The sequence below is a fragment of the Xiphophorus maculatus genome, chromosome 12 (genome assembly GCF_002775205.1).
Source record: "Xiphophorus maculatus strain JP 163 A chromosome 12, X_maculatus-5.0-male, whole genome shotgun sequence".
NCBI classification, from domain to species: Eukaryota; Metazoa; Chordata; class Actinopteri; order Cyprinodontiformes; family Poeciliidae; genus Xiphophorus; species Xiphophorus maculatus.
This window is the reverse complement of record NC_036454.1, coordinates 1,574,220-1,600,206: the sequence shown is the minus strand read 5'-3', so window position 1 is coordinate 1,600,206 and position 25,987 is coordinate 1,574,220. Positions and strand designations below refer to the sequence as shown.

The 25,987-nt window shown below is 44.6% G+C and overlaps 1 protein-coding gene across 4 annotated transcripts in view; it reads right to left on the bottom strand.

The window, feature by feature from the left end:
• Nucleotides 1–25,987, bottom strand: part of LOC102232517 (glutamate receptor ionotropic, NMDA 1) — a 51,441-nt gene that overhangs the window by 10,819 nt on the left and 14,635 nt on the right. For 3 of the 4 annotated variants that reach the window (XM_023343352.1, XM_023343349.1, XM_023343350.1), the window contains exons 3-12: nucleotides 25,238–25,372; nucleotides 24,179–24,355; nucleotides 8,950–9,012; nucleotides 8,144–8,241; nucleotides 7,448–7,569; nucleotides 3,472–3,646; nucleotides 2,212–2,359; nucleotides 2,039–2,125; nucleotides 349–484; nucleotides 139–266 (exon numbers count right to left, since the gene is read on the bottom strand). In XM_023343352.1, coding sequence (XP_023199120.1) covers nucleotides 139–266; nucleotides 349–484; nucleotides 2,039–2,125; nucleotides 2,212–2,359; nucleotides 3,472–3,646; nucleotides 7,448–7,569; nucleotides 8,144–8,241; nucleotides 8,950–9,012; nucleotides 24,179–24,355; nucleotides 25,238–25,372 — 1,269 coding nt within the window. The remainder of the gene's footprint in view (nucleotides 1–138; nucleotides 267–348; nucleotides 485–2,038; nucleotides 2,126–2,211; nucleotides 2,360–3,471; nucleotides 3,647–7,447; nucleotides 7,570–8,143; nucleotides 8,242–8,949; nucleotides 9,013–24,178; nucleotides 24,356–25,237; nucleotides 25,373–25,987) is intronic. The other variant, XM_023343351.1, reaches the window with a different exon arrangement.

Here is a 25,987-nt window from a genome sequence, read left to right as displayed (position 1 = left end):
CTCAGAACCTTCTGCGATCGGCGTATTGAGCAGCCCTGGTCCAGGGCCTCAGTGGATCCTCCAAAGAGGAGAGTCGTCCGGACCGGTATCAGACCGGGGGCCGGTCTGATACCGGTCCGGAAGTGGGAGGAGCCTCACCCGTTCCTGTGTGCCGAACTTGCCGTCGGCCACCAGGTGAACCTCGTAGGTGAAGTTCATGCTCATGGCCAGCTTGATGAGCAGGTCGATGCAGAAACCGTAGCAACACTGAGGAACGATGGGCTGACCTGCAGAACCAGAACCACATCACCACCAGAATGGCTGCCAGCAGAACCGGTCTGGAGGTTCTGGCTTCGGGTGTGTTTGTACCTGGGATGGTTCCGTTGGGTCCGGTACAGATCACCTTCTTGATCACGACTCCGTTCACCGTGTGCTCCTGCTTACACGTCCCGTCGCTCTGCGTCGGCTTCACGTAAACAAACGGCTCCTGGTGGATCGTCACGATCTGTATGTTGTACAGGGGAAAATATGATTGTGTTTATATTTTTGTTGTGCTTTGCATGCTTGGGGTTTGTTTTTCTTTTTTTTCTCTTTAACAATCCAAACGCACTAGACTGAAGGTGCTTGTCTAGGGAGGCGGAGCGCACTAATTGGCCGCCGATACAGGTGTCAGCAGAGGCTGATTAAAGCCAAAATAAAAGGAGCCTGGATGGAAGGAGGGGGAGGAACAAACAACCTGTTTCTGTAGGCTACAGAAACCGACACGCTGCGGAGCGAGGGGAAGACGGAATCTGCACGTCAGGCGCAGAAGACCGGGAGCTAGATAAACGGCCCAGTACCGAGGATTAGGGCTGAGGAGAGCCTCTGCCCGCGCCTGTAAGTAGCGCTCTATTTTGATCAGAGAGTAGCCATTAGCAGGAAGTACGTCTTCCGGCGGAGTTTTGGTGCGGGGATGCTGGCGCTTTCCTGCTCTTTCTTTTAGCTGGATCGGGCGGAAGAGGGGCGTTGCACGCCGAAGAGTGGAGCGGTGCTGGAGAATCGTCCCGGCAGCTGGGGATTGGCAACGGAGTGCGCTGCAGACGGATTACCTCCACCAGAAGCAACCTAAGAAGCGGAGCCCAGCCTGTGGCCTCGGATTGGTGACTTTTAGACAATTACTGAGCCCTGGATTTTATTGAGGACAAGAGGGCGGTTTTATTGTGCCACTATTCGTGACTTTTATTATTTTTTTGGTAATAAAATACCTTGCGCCTGATCGCTTTGCCGTTTGGGTTTTTGAGTTGTTTGCTCTCCCTTGTACCAAGGACAGAGTGTGGGGCCATATTGGCTGTCAACATGTACACAGCGACCCAAACCGGGTCAGAACCAAGATGGAGGACCAGAGCTTTCATATCCTTATGGGAACCTATTTTTGTCTACAGAGTGGGGTTATGGGGACTGTTGCTCCTTGTGGGGACATTTTCTTGGAAACTGTTTTTGTGTTAGTGGTTAGGTCTGTGATGGTTAGGTTTGGTCAGTAGAGCCCAAAGTCAGTTCTGGAGGCCCGGCATCCTGTATGTTCTAGTCTCTCCCTGGTTTAACGCACCTGGATCCAATGATGGATCATTAGAGGCCTGTGAAGATCACTGACCTGCTGAGAAGGTTGTTATACCAGCAGGGAGGGAACTAGAACATGCAGGATGCTGGGCCAAAGGACCCACTTTGGGCTGCACTGGTTTAGGCTAAAGGTTAACCCAGTGGTTCAAAAAACATTTTCTGGGCCCCCTATGGAGTAACTGGTCCCACCCATTGTTCACCCAGACATAAACCTAAACACACATTTTGTTTTCAAACTCCACTGAAGTTTATTTCACTCTTCAGGTTTCAACAAAACAAACTACAAACCATCTTTACAGTGAAACACTTTTGTGTAACTGTTTTTCATTTTCATTCATCCATATCGCTTCCCGCCCTCCTGCAATGGCACTGCGCCCCCCCAGGGGCCGCGCCCCACACTTTGGGAACCACCGAGTTAAGGTGTGTGTGTGTCTGTGTGTGTGTGTGTGTGTGTGTGCAGCACCTTCAGCCTGGTGGACATCTGGTATCCCACTGGTTTCTCCGTCTCTCCTCCAGGCCAGATGATCTTCCTCTGAGGATTCATCACCACCTGCAGAGCGAGGAAGAGGAGGAGAAGGAAGAGCGGCCCGTCTCACTGTGACACACAGACTGACGGAGCCTCCAGGTGAACCGTACCTGCGTCCCATTGAACACGCCCACCTGGATGACGCGCCCCGCCTTCTGGTGGTTCAGGATGCTGTAGGTGGCGAAGCGGCGGTCGCCGTCGTCGTTAAACTCGATTCGTCCCGTCAGGCCGTCCGGGTACTTCGATGCCATCAGCACCCTAACGAACCAATCAGAGAGCAGAACAGCGCGTTCTTCAGGTCAGTGAAGCTGAATAACGCCGATGCGTGTGGAGGCTTGTGAGGAAGAGGAAGAGGATGAAGGGCGACAGGAGCGTTTATGACCCGGTTCTGAACTGCCATCGGACCGGCGAAGTGTCTCCGATCCCCTCATTTCATCTCTAGCGAACCGAGACGAGCCGCTCTGAGATTGCAGCGGTCAGAAATCCCACCATGGACGCGTTCATTAAACGTGACACGCCGAGGCCTTCAGGGGACGGCAGCGAGCGTCCGACACTCGGCTACCGGCGAGCCGAGCCTTCCCACCCTGCAGCCCGCTAACCCAACTGACCGAACAGAACCACTGTTTGGACCGGCCCGGCCCGTCTTGCCGCTCCGCCTGGTTCCAGTATCTGCAGTGCGGAGGACAGAGGAGTGGATAAAGATCCAGTTTATCCCAGATTGGCCTTCAGCTCGACTTCATTCAGGGAAGACTTGGATCAGAACCTCTCAGGCTGCGTTCACACCAGCCCACTTTAGCCACTTTAATCTGACTCCAGTCAATCGGTCTAGTCAAAGTCCGGTTCCGTTGGTGAGGTGCGAATGCTAATCGACCTCTGACCTCTGGTCCTCCAAACCTCGGTCTGGTTCGGTTTGAATGTGAACACCAAGCGGACCGGAGACCGCTCCAAAAGCAGGAAGTGGACTACAGCGCAGGGCATTCTGGGTAAATACAACCAAAGCTAACATGCTAGCCTAGCGCTAACAGCAGAAATGGCTCCTGGTCTTTAGCCAAAGATGCTAAAATCTGACGCCTCCATTTTGTTTCCAATTGGTGAAGAAGGAAGTTGAGCTCAGTCTCTCCGGAGGTTTTTGTCGTTCAAGAACGTTCTGTGGTTCTTGGTGCAGCACATGTTGAAGTTCTGGTTCTAGTAGAACTGGGCCATCAGGAGGGAAACATCCTAAATGTTGGGCCTAATTGTCACGTCTCGGCTAATTAAGGAGGTTTCAGTTTTAAACGTTCTTGTTAAATCAAACTGTAAAACAAAATCATCAGACCCAAAAGCTTGAGGTTAGATTTCCATCAGACGTGGAGCGGGCGAGCGGTACCGACCGTTTGAAGAGCGGCCCGGTCCGCCAGATGTTGGTGTTCCCCACGCAGCCCCGCGGCGGCTCCGTGATGTTCTCCTTCTCAAACAGCTCCTGCAGGGACTGAGCCACCACGGCCACGGCGTCCGTGATGTGAGCCGACTCGTTCTTCCCGTTGATCAGCTGGAGGCCCAGCAAGCCTGCAGCGTGCACGCACACACACACACACCCACGCACACACACCCACGCACACACACACACCCACGCACACACACCCACGCACACACACACACACCCATGCACACACACCCACGCACACACACACACACACAAATGCACACACACACACAAACGCACGCACACACACACAAACGCACACACACACACACCCAAACGCACACACACACACAAACGCACGCACACACACACAAACGCACACACACACACACCCACGCACACACAGCAGGAAGTTAGACTGGATTCACTCTGCACGCTGTCCTCATTCACGCGCTCTGAGACACTTTAATCTGAGGTAATTAACTCTGTGTAATTCAGACACACTCTCAGGGCTTCAGGCGCCAGGTCAGTGTTCAGTAACACCAAACTGCATGCTGGGAGTTCACGCTCACAATCACCACCATTTGTCTCAGGGTAGAAAGGTCCCACTGGGACATTCTGAAGCGTGACTGGTGATTTTCTTCAGCAGACTCGTCACATCTGTCCTCCAGCTGAGCCTCAGCCACCAGCTAACACTGTTAGCATCATCAGAGCTAATTTACGTCGGCCAACTTCCTGTCCACCGTTCCAGAGGACATCCAGAGCAAAGACCCAACACTGGCGCTGGAGTGAAAAAACTGATTTTATTTACTGTTGTCACTCACAGCGTGATGAGTGACTGGGAGGATTCCTCCTCATTTCATATCAGGTTAGCGTCTGATTCTGTCTTATTTCCTGGATTTATTTTGGACTTTGGTATTTGTTCTTCAAGGTTTCCAGAGGGTGATTTTTTTGACATCGATGAATCTCTGAGCAGCTGGTTCACGCTAGAACTCTCCTAAATATAATAAAAAAGCAGAGGACAAACTGGAATATGATTTGTTCCCATTGAGACCAGTAAAGATTCAACTACATATATTTGTGGGAAACTATAAACAGCTGGACATGCTAAAATGCTTACGTTTTTTGATTAAATTATTTCACAGCTAGCTTATCCACTGCACCAACCCCACAACAACATGTTTGCCTTGAATTTAACCCTACCTTCTTACAGTTAAACCTATCAGACTTCATGTAGAAGCATTTGCATTTAGAACCAGTGCTAGCATTCCCCAACACATAAAACTGAAATAAAGAGAATTTATACCAGTTTTAGAGACAATTAACTAACACATTTAGTAAAACCAGTGAAACTATATGGACACTTTCTGGTGGAGAATAAAATGGGACAAGCCCAGCATGCTAGTAGGCTAACATTTAGTAACACCTAGCTAAACAACTAGGCAGGACAACATTTTTATTCTAAACTAGGACGATGTATGTCTTACCAGTAAAACAAACTGGAACATGTTGTAAAAGCTGACCGTAAGAACAGTGACCAATGCTAACACTGCTAGCGGGACGTTGCTAAGTTAGCTGGAGCAGCAAATGCAGGCCTTTTTCTTTCATAAAGTCAAACGAGTCTGTTGAAGAACAACAACAGCAAAATCCAAAATGTCACAGTTCAGCCTGGTGGGTTTCTTTTCAGGAAACTGGTTCAGAGCCAGGAGGAGCTAATGCCCAAATCTAACAGAAACTGGGAGTGAAACCAGTTCGAGACGGTGATCTCTGTGAGGATGAGGAGGCTAAAGACATCATCCTGGCTTTATTACAGCCGACATCATTGCTGTGTCCTGTTCTAGAAGTACTGCAACCTTCAGCGCCAGAAACAAGGAGGTTCACCGTCTTTCAGTTTTCTACCAACCAGGAAACAATTTATCACCAAATGATTTGGTTTTCAGCAAGTCTACGAAATGAGCTCGGATTACACATTACGCCATGTCATCATTTACTTATCAAAAATAACCCGTAGTACCACAACACCACACAGTCCAGAGAGACGGAGAGTCGATGGCGTGGGTCGGTTCTGCAGCCACAAGACCGGGTCACCTTACAGTTACATTGAGGTTCCACCAAACGGTGGAGGAGATTGTCTTAGTTGCTTGACCAATTGAAAGGTAGCAGTGCCATGTGATATCTTCTGTGCTTCTGCTCATCTGAGGAACATATTCAGTGCTGCTGATGACCAGATGAGTTTATGTCCTGATTGAAAAACCCCAAAAACTCAGGCTTGTTTTTATACCATGACTGTAGGAAAGAAAGGTAACTCTAATATACAGTAGAAAGTACCAGGATGTTCAGGACTCTTGAGAACCAGAACAAGATGAGCAACTACAGAATCTGATCTACTGGATCATCTGAAACACACCCCTGTATAGAAACCTCTGACCTGCTGAAGCAGAGACAAACGGCACTGAGAGCAGATCAGCAGCACTTTGAGAGAAACTAAGAAGGATCTTTCTCATCACATTGACTTCCAATGTGAAGAAAACATCTCTTCACTTCTCAGAGTGCAGCAGCTGGTTGGCAAGGATGTTCTCTAGAGCAACTCAAACCACAGCAGGAGAGCAGAGGCAGATTACTCAGCAGCCAGAGATCCAGGTCAGGATGAAAAATGTCCCGGAATCAGGAGGTCAAAGGTTCAGGACACCAGGATGTCTTAGGCTCGGGGTATCAGGGTGTCGGGGCAATGGGTTACCCAGACACTGTTTTGTAAGATGAAATCAACAAAAGACGCTTCCATCCTGTCTGAAGTGAACTTTGTTTTTCTGGCCCTCTGAGTAATCAGCTGACTCAATAAGCCCCGCCCCCAGCCTCCATGTTGCAGAGGTGGGCGGGGCCTTTATTGACTCCAAGCATCAGGCAGAAAACAGGAAGCAGCAGAGGCGTCTTACCCATGTTCGATTGGACACGCATCACGGTAACCTCAGCAACACCCCCCCCCACCCCCCGGCCCCCCAACACACACACCTGAACATCAACCCCCCCACCCCTCCCACGAATCGGCCCCTGTGATTGGCTCGTGTACTGTGAGAACGGGCAGACGGGCGGGCGGACGACACACACTATAGAAATGAAACAGAAAGATGTTAGACACATTGAAAGCCACAGAAACAACGGAGAACGGGTGGTTGGGAACCTTTAAACACGTCTCCACCGCCGCCGGATGTTTAAACGTTCAACCAGCAGTCAGAAGAACCAGAGACAACAAGAAGCTCAGTGACAGAAAGGAAGAGGAGGAGGACCGGCTTCCTTCGTCAGAGATCCTCAGCAGAGAGAGAGAGAGCAGCTGTGTTTCCATCCAACCCTGGAGCAGCTCAGCAGGAAACACCCAGAGGTGAACCAGCAACCTCCTGATATCAGGAGAAAACGTTTGGAGTTGAACCAAAGCTCTGACATCCAGCCCAGTCCTGACCGGAGTTTAGAGAGCGACTGGCCCTTTAAGGGAAGCTCCTCAGACGTCCACACCTGTCCTGACTCCATCATCTCCTTCCTCAGCGGGTAGAGCGCCCAGCTTCTGCACGACCTGGTTCAGTTCTAATCCTGGAGAACCGTCTGACCCAGGAGGACGGTCCCAGGCCTCCAGGGTCGGTGTCCTGCAACGCTTAGCCGTGTCTCTGCTTCAACACACCTGAGTCAAACGCTCAGCTCGTTAGCAGGACTCGGTGGAGCCTGACTGCGTCTTGAGGCGGTAATTCAGCCATGTCACTGAGGCCAGTCGGACCTGGAGCACGTTTAGGACCTGCAGCACCCGGCCCTTAAGGACTGGGATTGACCAAACCAAGTCCAACCTGGTCCAGTCCAGCTGCGGGTCAAAGCTTCAGTCTGAGCGTTGGATGGAAGCAGAGCTGAAGAGAGAGAGAGAGAGAGAGAGATGAAGAGGAGGAAGACGAGGAAGGCATTACCATCAGGAGCTTCGCTCAGAGCTTTCCCGCTCATCTCCCGCTCTCCGACCAGCCAGACGTAGCCAGAACCGGTCATGTTGAGCTGACGGGCCGCTTTGTACACGGCCATGGCTTCATCCTCACTGCAAGCACAGAGAGACAGACAGGAAGTACTAACACACAGACAGGAAGTTAAGCAAACAAAGACAAACAGGAAGTAGAGAAACAGAAGTTTTGTGATTTTGTAGACAGTTTCCCTGATGTGGTGGAAACCATCCAGCTGTTGGAAGAAGCTGCTCCATAAGCTAACGTTAGCATCTTAACATTAGCATCCTTCTAAACATGAGCTTTGTTTTTTGGGGCATTTTTATAATGTGGCAAAAGCACCAAGTTCTTAGTGTTCAAAGCTGAGCTGACTGATTAGAACCTGAAACCACAAACACATTTTAAATCTATTCTGAAAATTTCTATCCACCGGTTAGCATTTGCTTTGCTCCGTCTCTTTGCTTTTGTTAACCGACTCTTTTGGTTAGAAATTAAATTTGAATTATGATTTTATTACTCATCAGTCATCGTCAGTGTTCCCATTTTTAGCAAAGTGTCGGTTTGATTTTCAATGAACTCTTAAAATGAGTTCAATCAGCTAAGATGCTGATTGATTTATGATTCCTGACGAGCAGCAGTTCCTACCGGCCCCGGCCTCAGGGTGGCGCTCACCTGGCCGACAGGATGATGACTCGGGCCTCCAGGTCCTTGGCCTCCAGCAGCAGCGCCGTCAGGTTGGTGTCCTGGCTGAACAGCAGCACCTTCTCCGCCTGGAGGACCGCGGCGCCGACGGACCGGGACCAGCGAAGGACAGGGAGAGACATGGCAGAACAACACCACACAACACATCATAGGACAGGAATGGTTAGCTCCCAGATCCGCCTCCCTCATGACCAACCCGACCCCCAGCAGCGACCATGCTGCCATTGGAGGAGGACGGAGCAAACAGACGGAGGCAGAACGAGTCAAAGATCTGCTGAACTGAAAGGAAACTCAAAGGCAAAATAAGGGAGGGCGTGGTGGGACATGCAGACTGACTCCAACCAACCAATCAGGGACGTGCATGTTAGAGCGCGCTGATGCAACTGCAACTTAAAAAAAGGTTGGAGTGGAGAGGAGGAGGAGAGAGTGGTTCATTTCTCAACAGAAAAGGAGGAGTGAAGGATCCTGGAGGGCAGAGGTCGTCAGCCAAGCATCAGCCTGGCTGCATGCAACCCTTCACATGAGGAAAACCGGGGAGGAAGAGGAGGGAGAGGAAGGGCGTCTCTCCTGGCAGTGCGAACCCATTCTCTGTGTGCAGGAGTCATGAAAAACCAAACGAAAAGAGATGTGGAGAGAAGACGTGCCACCGGGACAGGAGTCTGTCTCTGGAGCCGGGTTGGGTCTGGGCGGGTGGGCGGGGCTAACTGGTGTCGGCTACTGGGCGAGCTCAGAGATTGGTTGGGCGGCGTGCATCATTTCACCATGCAAGTTTATACCTTGGGTGTTCTCCTGAAGTCAAAGTTCTGTTGGTCGAGGTTTTCATAGTTCCTGTTTTTAGTCTGACAGTGATGTGCAGAGAAAATATGCAGACAGAGATTATAGACAGCAAAGCATCAACAATGATTCTTCTTCTGCTTCACGACGGAGTCAGAGGCAAACACACCGCAGAGCCTCCGCTGCCCGGCCGAAGGCTCGCCACACTGTCGCCATGGCGATAACATCGGCAATCAGTGTGATCAGCTGAGATATATCTGCCTATTTCCTTCTTTCCTCTGTCTCTCAGCTGTGACCTTTAACCTTTTGGGTGATGTCATTAGTGAAAAGAACAAAATCATAACACCTGAAATACATTAGTCAACAATTGCTGCTCCAAACCCTGATGTTTCCATGGCAATATGGTCACCACATCGATTTACAACCAGAAATAAATGTTCATTGTTGATCAGGTTCGTTTTTATCGTCACGTTTTCTCTGCTGTTCTGCTTCAACTAGGTTCATGCTGGTAGTTTTCTGGTTCTGGTTCCGAACCGGACCAAACCAAGTGCTGGCCTAGTTAAAGGAATAGCTCAGGTAGTTCAGTTCCTCACCTGCAGCACATCATTTACAGACAACAATTCCAGCAGGCAGTGGTGGGCACCGCTAACAGAAAAGCTAGCTGCAGCTAAAGAGCTTATCATAAACTTTAGCTCTGCTAATGCTAACCCACTGATCATAAACTTTAGCTTATTTAATGCTAAAGCGCTAATCATAAACTTTAGCTTAGTTAATGCTAAAGCGCTAATCATAAACATTATCTCTGCTGACTCTGAAGAGCTATTTCTACATAGTAATTGGTGAAAGCTAATGCTAAAGGCATAAAGAGCTAACCTCTATGTTGAGGAGGATCCAGCTCTCAATACTTTTCATATCTGTGAATTTTTGCCTGTATTTGTTTAATTAACAACTTGTTTGTATTCTTCGGCATTTGCTTGTTTTTTCTATTATTTTTTGTAAACTTGTAATTTGTAAAGTTTAATTAAAAAACAGAAAAGAGCAGAAATGGACTTGTCGCGTAGACTGACTTCAAATTAAGAGCATGAATATAAACGTCTAACTACTAGAAGAATTCTGATGTCTTCGTTGAAAATTCTGATCTGGAAAAATTCATTTCTGGTAAGTATGGTAAACATTTTCAAAGCTAGCAAAAATGCTAAAGCACCAAGTGAAAAATTAGCTTTGCTGTTAGCGGGCTAGCAGGAGTCTGTCCTGGAGGGTCAGCAGTGTTTTGACTGGAGGTTTGGTCTCATCGGACAGTTCGGGTCCAATTGGAGCCCAAGAACGGTTTCATTTCCCCCGTACCGGTGTTACCTGTAGCTCAAGTTGTTTCTGATATCCGCTGAAGCCGAGGAAAAGTCTGACTGACCGCTCCATAAAACCTGCATAGCTGCTGGTAAGGTACTGACGGCTCATAAATACTTCACAGAACATCCGTTAGGAAATCTGAGCCAGGCCTCCACCACATTATTCATAATTTACGCCCCTCAGTAACACAACATGAGGTCACTGTTGCTGTATTTGTTCTGCATGAAGAGATCATTTTAAACATCCTGGGGGCATCCGGCCGTCCAATCCGAGCGGAGCTGAGTTTACAGCTGCTGGACCTGCAGGATGATCCGCGGCTCTCCTGTTCGCTCTCAGGTGTAAATCTCCCTCGGGGTTCTGGCTGCAGGTGTGCAGACAGCAGGAATATTTTTAGATGGGCTCACCTGTCGAACTGATTTATAATGAAAACCTTCCGAAGCGATGAGTCGGTCCAAACAGACCTCAGCAGGAAAACTCAGATCCGTCCTGTTAACAAGCTGCGACTTCCAGCCCTGTGATGCTAATGTGCTGCGGCGGGGCAGCGGCGCATTAGCGCTGCGCTCAGTCCGCCCCAAATGTTCAACTCATTAAACATGGATCCACACGCCACGCTGCGCAGCGCCCAGACATTCCTGCAGCGCTTCCCGCGCCTCCAAACTGGGATGTTAATGGCTGGGAGCTAACAGCTGGGTTCAGAGCCGCTAAAGGTGGGATGCTAAGGTAAGGGTAAGATGCTAACAGCTGGGAGGTAAGGGTGGGATGCTAATAGCTAGGATGCTAATGAGTGGGATGCTAATGGCTTGGAGCTGATGGCTGATATGCTAATGGCTGGGATGCTAACAGCTGGGAGCTAACAGCTGGGTTCAGAGCCGCTAATGGCTGAGAGCTAATGGTGGGATGCTAAGGTAAGGGTAGGATGCTAACAGCTGGTTGTTAAAATGAGAAACTTTCTTGTTTTGGTGATTTATTTATCTTGTTATGACAGAGCCGTGAAGAGAAGAAAGGCTTTTTATCTCGTTACGATACGACGGGTTTTGCGAATCATCGTAACGGGTTTCCGTTCTGCTCCTGATTTTTCCGTGGCTCTGGCAGCTAAACATGAAGTGCCATTATTCTGGGCTTTTATTCTGAGGGGTTTCAAAATAAAAGCCCATCCTAACAGATAGTGACCAGAACCGAGCCGGTACCCTCAGACGGACCGGACCGCCCGGCCACTGTGATCTGGGTCAAAGGTCATCCGTGCCATATCCAGGTCCCTTTCTCCCCAGACCAGATGTGTCCGTGTTGCTCGGCTGCAGCTCTGCTCACCGACTTCAGCCAGAATATTCATCCTGCTCTGACCTCCTGACCTTTAACCTCTCAGTCCAGCAGCGCCCGCTGCACTGCCGACTCAACGTCTACTGTAACTGGAGGTCAGATCAGTTAGTCTGACCTCTTCCTGTCGTCAGCGGCGACACAAAGCAGACGTGACGGACAGCCGGAAGCAGCTGAGGTGTGTTTGCGCGGCTCTGATCTCCGTCAGAGTCGAGGTGATGAGAAACCAGACAGCAGATGCAGCTGAAGGACTGAAACCATGCCATGAGTCCACAGAGAGAAGAAGAAGAATCAGCTCAACTCAAAGAAGATGAAACAAAGAGTCAAACCTCCACCAAGACTAGCAGGTCCGTGCTCTACCTGGACCCACTGGTCCAGGACAAACCACCAAGTTCAGTCTTTAGACAAACTGGTCTCGACTTGGATCAGCGTGTTCCAGAACAGACAAACCTGTAGTCTAAAAGAAGACAGTACCAGTCAGTACCAGTAAGTCCAGAGACAAGACCAGCATGTCCCATAGAGACGGTATAAACCCATGAGGTGAGCTACCTGAACCAAGACCAGAACCTGACAGCAATCTACATCTGTTAAACCAATAAGACGCAAATTCATTAAACAAACTCTAAAAGTCCTGGAGGAACCTAGACACCAACCTGAGAGCAGAAACCACTAGAAGTAAAGACGCCCCATCACATCCGATATCTTAGCTTCGCTTAGAGCAGAGGTTCCAGTCAAAGGTTTTCAGAGTCCAAACCAGTGGCTTCCAGCGTCAGCGAGACCATCATTACAGACATCAGTAACAAGCTGGAGAGGTCCAGAGATAAGTCCTGCCAGCCAACCGTTTAAACCAGTGGGTTCTGGTCAAGACCAGCAATCTAGAAGCAGAATAATGTTAATCAGGACAACAGTCAGCAATTTTCCACAAGGTCTCAAAATCAGCAGGTCCAAGATCAACACCAGTTTCTGTCAAGACTGCCAGACACAAAATCAAGAGCCGCAGAAACAAAGCTGGGCAAGTCTGACAGGAAAGACTATTTGCTTTCCTATCGGACCTACCGATGTTACGAGTCAGAACCAACAGCTTTAAAGACAACATGGGGGTCATCTAGAGTCAGAACAAGGGAATCCTGGACAAGATCAACAGATCTGGACTTTCTGCCAGAAAGGCCAAAGTTCAGTTCATCGGATCAGAGCAAACGCTCCAGAGTCAACTCTAGAATGTCTCAATCAAAACCTACAGACCCAGACCAGCAAGTCCAGAAGAACAATCCACATGTCAAGCTAGTCAGCTCCAGAGAAAGCATCCTTCAGCCCAGTCTCAACACCATAACCATAACTTCAGGAAGTCTCAGTCCACTCTCAGAGTCCAGGTCTGCACGTCCGGAACCAAAACCATTCGGTACCAGCTAACATCAGCAAATCAAAAAGAAAAGAACCAACGGGTTACGGCCAGAAGAACCAGCGGTCCTTTCAAAGGAAGGTCCAGTTGGTTCCGGTTCACAGGTAGCCTGAAGTCCAGAGTCATTACCAACAAGTAGTCTAAACCAGAACGAGGACCAGTAAAACCAGTAGGGTTGTTGGGTCCAAATTGTCAAAACCATAGAACATGTTTCAAACATAAACATTTACAAACAAATATTGTTTTATAAGAGAAACAATAAATACTGACAGAAAAAACACTAATATTTAATTTGAACATGCATCATGACGCGTTTCTCCGGGTCTGGATCTCAGAACAGATCAGAACGTCAGAAACCAGGAAGAAGGCTGGTGTCACTTCCTGCAGCAGTTCTCTCTCTGAATAACATCCGAGCTTAATGAAAGCAACCGGACCGCGGCGCTGTCCGACTCGCTCCGTCTCCCTGATCCATGGAAACAAACCGGCAGGTAAACAACCTTGGTGGAGATCAACAGAATCATCCTGAATGAACAGGAAGCTGATGATGGAGAAGCTGAGATGACGTGTCCAGCAGGACGTCAGGAAGATGATGGGGGGATGACGGAGCGGTGGAGAACGAGGGAAGATGAGGTATAGATCCATGGATGATAGACGGGTTGAGGCAGAGATGGAGGAATGAAAGAAAACCGCTGGGTTTGATGAAGGCCTCTCTCAGTCATGCAGTGGAAACTTCACACACCGTTTCCATGCTCCGTGAGAAAACATGTTTATTTCTGTCAGGCAGTGGTGGGCACGGTCAGCTAAAGCTAGCTGTGCTAACCCTAAAGCACCAATCAGAATCATGAGCTACACTAAAGCGCCACAATGATAATTATCATTACTGTCAACTTTACATGATAATTAGCAGAAGCTAATGCTAAAATTCTATAATATGATAATTAGCAGAAGCTAATTCTAGAGTGCTGAATCCATCCATGTTGATTCCAACAAGACACATGATGTGCTACAACCTAGCATAGCACCTCATCAAGGTCTCCTCTGTCATTACACTCCTACCTGCAGGAAGTGATTCTGTGGATCAGACCTTTCACTTGTGGTTTCAGTTTTATAGCTGTTGAGTTTTGCTAACTCTGATTGGCCCTGGTGGCGCTGCGGTTATTAGCATGTGGAGAACAAATCATAACTGAGAGTTTTTGCATGTATTTGTTTAGCTAACACGTCTGGTGGTTTGTTCCTGTTTGTGTTGTCTGTGCCTCCTTCGTTCATTTGTTGTATACTTGGAAAAAAAGCCCAGAAAGGCGCGGACAGGAAACAAAACTTCTGAGTAAACAGTCTTAACCTCCTTCAAACTAAGAGTATGAATATTGTAAAGGAAAATGATTATTTGTTGGCGTTTAATACAGCTAATATACGACATGTGTAATAGTTATATACAATACTCTTATTTGGAACAGGTCTCGTCTGAGATGCGGTAAGCAGACAGAGCAGGGCCCTTTTTTCCTCCCCCTTTTGACAGACACAGCAATAAAATTTACAATTCCGATAGAGCAGAAGAGACTTCTTGGCGCCAGGGATCTTCCGTATCAGGCAGAGATGACCACGGGGTAGTCCGCCCTTTGCTTAGATAAAAAACAGACACCTTTGCTATAAATCAGGAAGTCCCAACTTTCTTTGGGGGCCTGAGGGAGTTCTAATAGACCCTTTTCACAGTGACGTCAGACAATGGCCGCCATAACTCAAAACTGGGTATCTTTACTTCCGGTGTGATTTTGCCTTGGGAACCAAGCTGAAAACTTCCCGCATTCTCATAATCTTAAGGATATAATAAAAGGTAAGTTTAATAATAACAGCATTTAAGTGTTAGATAGCTGTTACTAATCATTGTAAATTCACCATTCTCTATCTGTGTATAAAATAAACAGCCTCCGATCGGAGAGTAAACCACCTAGCAGCAGCTTTAGCCACATTTAGGAAAAATATACTCTCTGTCAGCGCTGTAACGTTTAGAGGTTCACTTTCTGTGTTTTATAAAACGGTGTTTACGTGTTAGATAACCGTTATCAGTCATTGTCAATTTACCATTCTCCAACTGTATTCAAAGGAACCAGCCTCTGATCATGAGTAAACCAGCTAGCAGCAGCTTTAGCCACAGTTAGGAAACATATACACCGCCGCCTGTCAGTGATGTAACGTTTAGAGGTTCATTTTCTGTATTAATCGAAAATAAAAACAAGACAAAAGCCACAAATAACAGTTGGGCTTGACGATATTTCTGTTTTTCCAGCAACAAAATGCGCATCTCCATGCACTGTTCATGTTTCTGTCACTGCTAACTGTCACAGAGTCTCTCCCAAAGACGCAAAGAAGGAATAAAAATAAATACACAAGAAAATATTAATGTGCAATGATTTGGATAAATAACTTTAATCTGATTACTGGATTTGAAATACGAACTCGTTAGATTATTCGTTACCGAAAAAGTGGTCCGATTAAAGGCATTACAAAGCAGCGGCGGCACCGGACATCTCTGCTTATAACAAACAAATCCCTATTTTATGGGATGAGTGGCAACTCCAGTCTATAATTTAATAATCTGATCAAGATTAGAGCCTAAAACGTTATAGTTCAAAAACAGTAAAAAGTTCTGGTTAAGGAACAGTTATGTCACGTAGTTAGCTAGCTAACAAAATTCACTAATGCTAAGCTAACGGTTACGCAAAACAAAAATACCTACCTTCATAGTCAAACAGGTATTGTTCGGTGAAGAATTTGTAGCCTTTGTCTAATTTAGATTTTTTTGTCAGAGAGAACTGGTTTGCAAATCGTGATATATCTTCAAATCTTATTTTAGGCAAATGTTTTAGAGACTGTGTAAACTCCATGCTCCGGTGATCTGTCTGATCAACATATGCTGTCAGATGTATACATCTCTCTCTCTCTCTCTCTCTCTCTCTCTCTCTCTATATATATATATATATATATATATATATATATATATATATATATATATGAAATAGACAACTTTATCATTACTTACTATGTACACCGGAACTAAGGATACACAGCTTCAAGCCAAAACGGAAGTTGTGTGACGTCATGTGAAAAGGGTCTATTGGTCGAAGAGCAGAACGCCTTCTTTGCATATATTAAATAGGGAAACACCCTTTTAGTTTATAATTTCAGGTCCGTACCCGAGAGTTCTGAGTTTTTTCATCTTTTCTCCACGTGGGCGCCTTTGTCTGTCTCTGTGTTCGTTTGTCTTCCCTTGTGTGTCTTATTTTGTGATATAATGCATATCTCTGTTCCTCTGCAGCTTTGTTGTCGATTGCTTTGTATGAGATTAAACTCTGTGATCTGTGACGTCAACACGTTTTGTTGTTGTTTCGTTTTAGCAGCACGCGGTTGCAGGACGCTCACGGAGAACGCCGCTCGAAGATCCCGGGCAAAATTAAAAGAGGAAGCAGGAGCCAAACGTTTTGTCCAAAGCTAGCATTAAATTGATCCTCTTTTTTAATAATTGGGGGCTCGTTCGGTTGCGGATTCTGAGCAGGTGGAGCTGTCACGCGTTGGCCTGGTTCGGCTCGGTGAGGTGAGATACTTTTGATTATTCTTTTGTTGTTTGCACCGCCGTGTGCTGGGAAAAAGGCGAGCTGGATTGTTGCGGCTGTATCCAGCCACGCGGAGTTCACGGAGCTGCACAGGTACAGAGATTGTGTTTATAAAAGAGTCTGTGGTTGAGTGATTGGATTATGAATACACGAAACAAGAGGACCGTAGCGGGTCCAGACATAGGACTTGCTTACCCTATTGTCATAAGGCTGGGTTTTTCTTCGTTTTTGGTTCTTTTACCCGGAGGGTTTATTCTTGTACCTCTAAATTTAAAAAGAATTTGGGAATTGTGTATCAATTTGGTAGTTTGGGCTTGTATTGGCCCGGAGACTGACTCATCTCCAGTAGACTTACAATTGGCTTAACAAGGCTGCATCGCCTGTCTTCAGTGAGACGAAGTGCCTGAGCTGGGTTGCGTCGCCCGTGGTGACGAATAGAAATGCATTTTTAAAGCCGGCATTTTATTTTTATTTTTCCCCGTTGTCTCTTCCGTTTGTCCGACACCGTGTTTGTGTTTCTCTGTGTGTCGCGATCTGTGCTTGTTGCCGCGACACGAGGCTGTCTGCTCCAGAGCTCTGGGTGTGTGTATGTGTGCATGTGTGTATCTGCGTGTGTATCTGTGTGGCCGTGCGTGCGCGAGTTCGGGCTGGCTGTGTGTTTGAGCGGAGTGTTAAGTTGTTTGAATAGCGCTGTTTGCTTGAATGTGAGTTGCTTTTGCTGTGTTTTATTGTAAAGTTATTATGGACACTGAGTTGCGACACGTGCTATACGCTATTTTATGGTCGGGGTTCGTCTTAACGGGGAAAGTAGAACGATGGCGAAAACGTGGTCGTTTAGTTTAAAAAATAAATAAATAAAAATAGGAGTTAAGTACATAAAACTGGTACCAGAAAACTAAATTATTGGTTGTGGTTTGATTTTAACATAACTTTGAGATCTCTTTTTAAACGTGCACGGGGAATTAAAAGGTTCCTGACGATTGGAGTTTAAAATTAATTAAATTGACACATGAAAATATGTTAATAAAACATTGGACAATTCCTGAAGCTTCAGTAAATTTCATATAAACTTCAGTAAAATTGATATAAATTACAGTAAAATTTGATAGAATAATGACCACAGACTGACACTTGGGGACTGATGAAATTCTGACTGACTATAAAACCTGGCCAGATGTGTGTTTTGTGTTTTCTGTAACATGTTTTGTGTTTTTGTATTGTGTTGCAATTCATTTTGGTGTGAAAGTGTGTGTGATTGGAGATAAAATATCACTGGGTATTTCATGTCTTATAAATACAGAGAAATTTTTAGTGTTGTTTTATGGTGCAAAATTTCTAGTTTTTACAAACATCCTCTGTGTTAAATTGGACTAAATTATTAAAATTAAACAATAACAGCAGTAAGTGTGACCTGCAGTGTAAAGTTTGGAAGGTGATTAAAGGATAGAATCTTGATAAAATAAATCATCTGAACAAATTGAAAATAAATTATGGGTTCTACGGTTAAATAAATGAATAAATAAATAAAGAAAGAAAGAATAAGCCAAGAAAATTAGGTCACAGAGGATTCTAGAAATGCTGTCTTGGCAAATTAATAGTTAAATACATAAATATGGTGAATGGATAAATAGATAAATACATAACTGATTAGGTACAGCAATGAAATAAATTAAATAAAAATTTATATAGACTTGAGAACTAAATAGTGGATATAATGTTAATTATTCCTTCTAAGGCTGTGAAGGTAGTAGGAAAATGGAATAACATACAATGAGTTACAATAGGACCTTTTTAAATGGGTGGAGGATACTGAAAAAACGAAGATTTTTGGGAAACAGGCTCTAACTCTAAGAGGAATTGCTCAGATAACAAACTATAGCATGCAACCGATTTTAGATAGTTTCACAATCAGTCTTTTTAAAACTGACCAAAACTTTAAGATAGATAAAATATTGTTAAAAATAAATACATAGAACAAAACAAGAAAAAGCGACGAGTATGTTTATTTAGATATGAGAATAATGTAGCCCAAGGAGGAGTTTCAACCCCCACTTACAGACGTTCAGCACGGGAGAACAAGCAACAGCGGTGCTGTAACTTCTACCCCCACTAGATTCAACTAATTAACATGTGAAGCCTCTTTGTATACCACTAATTTTAAGTGCGAAGCAACCTCTGCTCACAGAAGTTCAGCAAGGGAGCACCAGCAGCTGTAAGGCAAATTAGACTCTCTCCCATTGTTTACAGTACTTCCTGACAAAATATCTGCATGTAAGTTCATTTTTAAAAGTAGAAGGAACTAAAACATATCTGATGATTCCAGTGCCAAAGCCTAATAAAGAATTAGGTGTTCCTCCTGAAATCCTTATCGGCTCTCTTCCTGCCATAAAATCAGCCCCTCCAAGAGTTGAGGGAGGGGTTTTATGGTGGGGTTATAGATTTGCTTTGTGCTCTGACAGAAGAGGTTGCTCGGATAAGTGTAGTGACTTTAAAAATACAACTTATAAACTTTAAAAATACAGAAGGATTTAATTTTTTTCCTAAGGAACATAGAGATTGGCTGTTTAAATTTTAGGGTATTGTTTCACATTATAGATTATAGGAAGGAGTAGAGAGTCTTTTCTCATCACATAAGACAGGATTTTGATGCAGTTTGGTTTCCTAGCTTTAGTGAAACATTTTCTCTTTAAAGTAGAGAGTTTAAACAAGCAAATACATAGTGAGCAAGGAATAATGTGGAAAATGTTAAATATAAGTTTTTAGCATCAAAACACTGAGTCGACTGTCACACGCTGACACTCTTGGTAATGATTTTCTGGTTTCCTTTCATATTACTTTATATAGTGAGTAGTGAGTGGTTTAGACTTTATCTTTAAATTTGTTTTCATTAGTCTGACTTTTTATTTAGCTATTTGTGTCAGTTCTTTGTCTATTTGTTAAATATAACAAATTACTTTCTTTCTTTTGAGTCACCAGTTTCCTCTTGACCCGTTCGAAAGGGGGAGGGGGACATTTGGTCTTTAGTTTAATTTCTTTCATTTGTAGATTTAGTGATATACTGACCAGTATTTGTTAGGATTTTGTGTTTAATTACCCCTTAGTGTGTTAATGGTCTGATCAGCCGTTATCTAAGTTCCCCTCATGTCTTGTTAGGTCAGTTTGTGTTTACGTTGTTCTGTTACTACCTGTGTTGTTTTTTGTTATGTTGATTTCAGTAGGGGCCCAATTTATTATTTTTGGATTTTCTTTGTTAACTGTGTTTGAATTTTTTTTCTTCAACGTCTCTCTGGCTCGTTTATGCAAAACCTTCGCAGAGTCTTAATTGGTACACATGCTTTGTCAAACGCTAGTGAAAATTTTTGAGAATTTGGTAAAATGAATTATTTGAGAATCATAACAGTAAATTGAATAATGAGCTTTAAAACTGTAATATGACATGTTTTGGGAGAATAGTAATCTTGAAGGTTTAAAGCATGCTAACATAAATTGTTCTGTTTGTTTTGGGAGTTTGCCTGTTAGGACGGGGGCAACATTGAATATGGGTGGATTTTCTCAGCTTAAATAATAACCCTGTTTCATCAATATCGTTATTTCACATCATAGGAATTGTGATGCATTAGCTAGTAATGCATCATCAAAAGGGGGAGAATATGTTATGGGTTTATCTTTTATAATACTTAAACAAATTTTTTGAAGGACATGTCTGATCTGTGTTACACATAAAAAGTGAAAGGAAAATATTCTCTGATAATATATGTGCTTATTTTAAATAGGTTTGAGTTGTTCTCCATTAAAAGATTTTCTGACAATGGGCTAAAGTATTTTGAAACAATAGATAACAAATTTATAGTGATAATGAAGCATATTTTGGTTAATTAACTTGGGAAAATAATTATAGAAATTAAAAATATTATTGTGTTAGCCATTTTCAGAGCATTAATTTAATGGAGCATGAATGTTTTAAGAAATGTTTTGAAGAATCTGTTCTTGATTAAAGTTATCACTACTCAGTAAAAGTACACAGGCGGGATTATAATGATTTTTCTAAACTTGATTTTTGTTTTGATTTACATCCATTTAAAACGATTTTGAATAAAACTTTAAATTCGACGACGAGTAAAAGCCGAGGTAAAAATTGGTATATTTTGAAAATGTTTGGATTTGTTAAGGCATACATTTACATTATAATTTCTCCAGGTTTAACTTTTTTTTGAATTTTGTTTAAGGAACGCATGTAAAATGATTTAGACAAATAACCGATAAGATCTAGTTTGTTATATAAAAGTAATTTAAACGGGACAGTTTAATTCACAGTGATTTTCATTTTTGATGGTAAATGTAAGCTTTACAACTACATTTTTAGGTTTTTGTGTTTGTTTTGTTTCGTTTGTTTGATCCTATTTTTACAAGATTGGTTTAAGAAAAGATCTGCATTTGTTTAACATTCTGGGAAAACGTTACTTTGGAAACATGTCTTTTGAAGCAAATGATTACAGGGTTTTGGTATTTTTCATCGGTTGGAGCTATAGTATATAATAATAGCAACGTAAATTGAAGGGATCACATCCACCATTTGATGAGCAGAACTGGACAAACTAGGAGATAAGGTTTCAAGTGATGTGTTGCTCATGGTTTTACACACAGACTGCCCTGGAGTTCCGAGCTCCAGGTGGGTCTCTGGACTCTGTCACACAAGCTGTCGTTAAAGGAGGAGTGCGGCTGCTTGGAGGAGCGGTTTCACACTTTTTCGACGATAGCAGCCACAGAGTCACGAGCGGTGGAGGATTCACTCAGACACGGAGTGACTTGAAGATGTTTGTGTTGAATACACAAAATGAATGATGCTTTTGGAAAATCTGATCTCTGTTTGTCGTTTCAGTTTGCAGCTGTTTTCCTGGTGCCATGTGGATGTGGTCTCATTCAAAATCTGCGTTCTTTGATAAAAAGGATTAAAATGATTTCCCCGGATGGAAAATAACAAGACAAATTTATTTTTAGGTGAAACCATCGTTTGATTATGCTGACGGTAATGAAGGTGATATTAAAGAATGTTGTAATTGTGTTTCTGATGCTAATGAAATTCATGTTGAAACAAAATGTCTGTTTTAATAACCTGTGACAGGTCGTTTCCTAAGATCTAATTTCCTCACGAGGAGATTTCACTTTCTTTTTGAAACTCACGGTTATATTGGCATAATAATCCAATTTTCAGTGAGCAACAGACGCTAAGGTGGAAACTTGAGGTTTCCAACCGAGGAGTTCAGGCTGCAAGAGGATCGACATTAATTTTTATTGCGTGTTTTTTCGTTCGTTGTGAACTCTGAAAAGGACTGTCGTTTTGTTTTTTGCGCGCATTTTTTGAACAATTCCTGACGAAGACTTCATATTTTTTGAGAGACTGTCGATGGACATTTAAAAAAAAACAAAAAAAAAACAGAAAGACGTGCAGCAGATTGTAATTTTGTGTGTTTCTTGTTTCGACGGTTTGTAATTTTGTGATGAATGTTGTCTTTGAAGTTGCAGAGCATTTCTTACTAGTTTTTTATATGTATGTCCCTGCTTTATTTTTTATTGTATACTTTGGGTTTTTGTTTGTCCTGTGTTTTGGTTGGATTGTGATAATTTTGTTTTGTGTTTTTATATTTTTGTAAGGATAAGTCTTTCTACACCTTGGGTTTTGTTTCAAAGGGGGATTGTATGTAATTAGGGTACGTCACTCTTTTGTCTTTTTATTTTTTGTTTTTTCGTTTTTTAATACATAGTTTTGGTTCTGTATTAGAAGGCTTACTCAATTTTTATTGAGGTCTTTTGATTAAGACCTCAAAAGGGGGATTGTAAAGGAAAATGATTATTTGTTGGCGTTTAATACAGCTAATATACGACATGTGTAATAGTTATATACAATACTCTTATTTGGAACAGGTCTCGTCTGAGATGCGGTAAGCAGACAGAGCAGGGCCCTTTTTTCCTCCCCCTTTTGACAGACACAGCAATAAAATTTACAATTCCGATAGAGCAGAAGAGACTTCTTGGCGCCAGGGATCTTCCGTATCAGGCAGAGATGACCACGGGGTAGTCCGCCCTTTGCTTAGATAAAAAACAGACACCTTTGCTATAAATCAGGAAGTCCCAACTTTCTTTGGGGGCCTGAGGGAGTTCTAATTGGTCGAAGAGCAGAACGCCTTCTTTGCATATATTAAATAGGGAAACACCCTTTTAGTTTATAATTTCAGGTCCGTACCCGAGAGTTCTGAGTTTTTTCATCTTTTCTCCACGTGGGCGCCTTTGTCTGTCTCTGTGTTCGTTTGTCTTCCCTTGTGTGTCTTATTTTGTGATATAATGCATATCTCTGTTCCTCTGCAGCTTTGTTGTCGATTGCTTTGTATGAGATTAAACTCTGTGATCTGTGACGTCAACACGCTTTGTTGTTGTTTCGTTTTAGCAGCACGCGGTTGCAGGACGCTCACGGAGAACGCCGCTCGAAGATCCCGGGCAAAATTAAAAGAGGAAGCAGGAGCCAAACGTTTTGTCCAAAGCTAGCATTAAATTGATCCTCTTTTTTAATAATATAAACGTCTTGCTACTTGGAGAACAGATGATAACCAAAACACAGATGTCACACTTTATTCAGCTGAAAGTTTACAAAAGAGTTTTACCATTTTTCTAGAAAAAATTATTTAGAGGAAGCTGACAGTTAGTAAAGGTGCTAAAATGCTAAGCTAATAATTGGTTCTGATATTAGCGGATTAGCGAAACGGGGCCCACCACTGCTATCTTGACTCCCAACACTTGTTGACAGAAACATGTGCAGATTTACATGTCTTAATGTGTTCATTCACATGTGAACTCCAAGGTACATGTGAAACACAAAGCTACAACAAGAGATGAACTTCACTGGTACAACCACCAGTGAAGTTGTAATGTCTACAGTTACCACCAGGTGGCGATAAGACTCACAAGACCAACAGTATAGCCTTTAGTTCGGCCTTCCAACCAATCAGGCTGCTGACCCTGATTTGACCCCAAGCTGACCCTGATTTGACCCCAAGAGCACCTTGACTGTTAAAAAGAGCTGAATCCACAGCAGATATTGATTAAAATCCACTTTCAGTAAGTCTGTTATGCAGAATTAGAAGAACAAGAAACGGATCATTGTCCCAGTTCTACGTGAGCGGCGGAGAAAGTTGCACAAAGTCGGGTCTGACCTTTTAATTTTTTCAAACACCGACTGATACTGATGATTTTTGGATAGCTGCACATTTAGGAGATAGCTCAGTGAATATTTATCAGTCGTTTATTTTAAGCTCCTATTTGGTAGAAATGATTATTTTTTTACTTTCTTGGGTCCAAACAACCAAACTTTGCTATCAGGACTGGTTTGTAAAACATGGAAGGAAGTGAAAACGCTTTGCAGGCACTGCAGTTTCACATGTACCTCCACATGCGCATCTAGGTGGGTAATCTGCACATGGCCTCTGTCAACAGGTGCGCCACATGGAGCCTGCAGGTAAAGCCGTGACAATGACGACCGGTTGCCGGGGCAACGCCCAGCACCTTGCTCACCTTGGTCTCCCGCTCCTCCAGGAGCGTCTCCAGCTTCTTCTGGGCGGCTCGGCCCTCGTGGTCGTCGCTGACGATCAGGATGATGTGGTTCCACCTGAACTCCCTCATCAGGTCGAACCACACCTGGGCCTGGTGGGAGTACGGCGGCACCGTCCGCAGGAAGGACAGGTGGATGCTCTGCAGAGAGGAGGAGGAGGAAGAGGAGCATGAGGAAGAACCCACAGCGGGACACTAAGAACTCACTTCTCTGAATTCTGAGCCACAAACGGGAGAGACTGGGAGTACTGGGAGACTACAGGAATGCTCTGGCCTGATCTCACCATCAACAGTTTCATGAACCTGAGAAAGACTCAGAGTCCAATTTGCTCCCAGTTCAGGGAAGAAACTGGGAAATGAGAAGAACTGGATCATATGTTCTTGAATATAAAATTATGATAACACGCTAACACATGCTAACACAGTAACAGATGCTAACACATGTACAGGTAGCCGATGCAGGATGATGGATCTTTCAGGTCTCCAAGTCTTTGTGTCCTAAACACTGCGTAGAGTCGTGACCTTGACGTGACCTTTGCTGCTCATCAGGTTGAGTTTAGGCTTCACTTCTTCTGCTGCTTTATACTAACTCACTGTGATTTAATATTTACCTCAGGTTATTTTAGCATAATTTACCAAAACTTGACCAATCCACGTTCATCGTAGCTTAACCAACCAGCTACTGTAGCTTAGCTTGTTCTGAGTTTAGTTTGTCCAGCAGCATCAATTATTATCTCACCTTAGCTAATCGCAGATTAGCTTTTCTCTAGTTTAACCAACACAAACTTTTCTTAGCTCACTTAGCTAACCTGAACTTATACTTTTAGCTTAGCCAGTTTAGCTTAGCTCATCTTAGCTAACCCTCAGTTAGGTTAGTGTATCTTTTAGTTGAACCAACCTAAGCTTTTCTGATCTGTGCCAGTCCCTCCCAACACACAGTGTCTAGTATGGAGCTCTGAGGAACACCGGGACTCATCAGCTGGTGAAATGTGAGAAGTGCCGTAGCAGGCGGACGCGGCTGACCTTGTCGGAGTAGATGGACATGCGAGTCGTCAGGCCGACCACCGGGATCCGGTAGAACCCGGCCGTGTAAGAGACAGGCGTAGGAGTCAGGTGATCGTTGGACTGCGGAGGATGGCTGACCAGGATAGCGTACACCTGCAGAAGAAGATTTCCTGATGACCTGCCTGACAAACAATGTTTGTTTTAAGACAGAATCTACTGGGAAACCTGGGAGCAAGAGAACCAAATGTTGGAACCAGAACCGGCCCTTTTGGGCTCAAAATCCATCATCCATCCATCCATCCATCCATCCATCCATCCATCCATCCATCCATCCATCCATCCATCCATCCATCTTCTTCCGCTTATCCGAGGTCGGGTCGCGGGGGTAGCAGCTTCAGAAGGGAGGCCCAGACTTCCCTCTCCCCAGCCACTTCTTCTAGCTCCTCCGGGGGAATCCCGAGGCGTTCCCAGGCCAGCCGAGAGACATAGTCTCTCCAGCGTGTCCTGGGTCTTCCCCGGGGCCTCCTCCTGGTGGGGCGTGCCCGGAACACCTCACCAGGGAGGCGTCCAGGAGGCATCCTGACCAGATGCCAGAGCCACCTCAACTGGCTCCTCTCGATGTGAAGGAGCAGCGGCTCTACTCTGAGTCCCTCCCGGATGACTGAGCTTCTCACCCTATCTCTAAGGGAGAGCCCAGCCACCCTACGGAGAAAACCCATTTCAGCCGCTTGTATCCGCGATCTCGTTCTTTCGGTCATGACCCAAAGC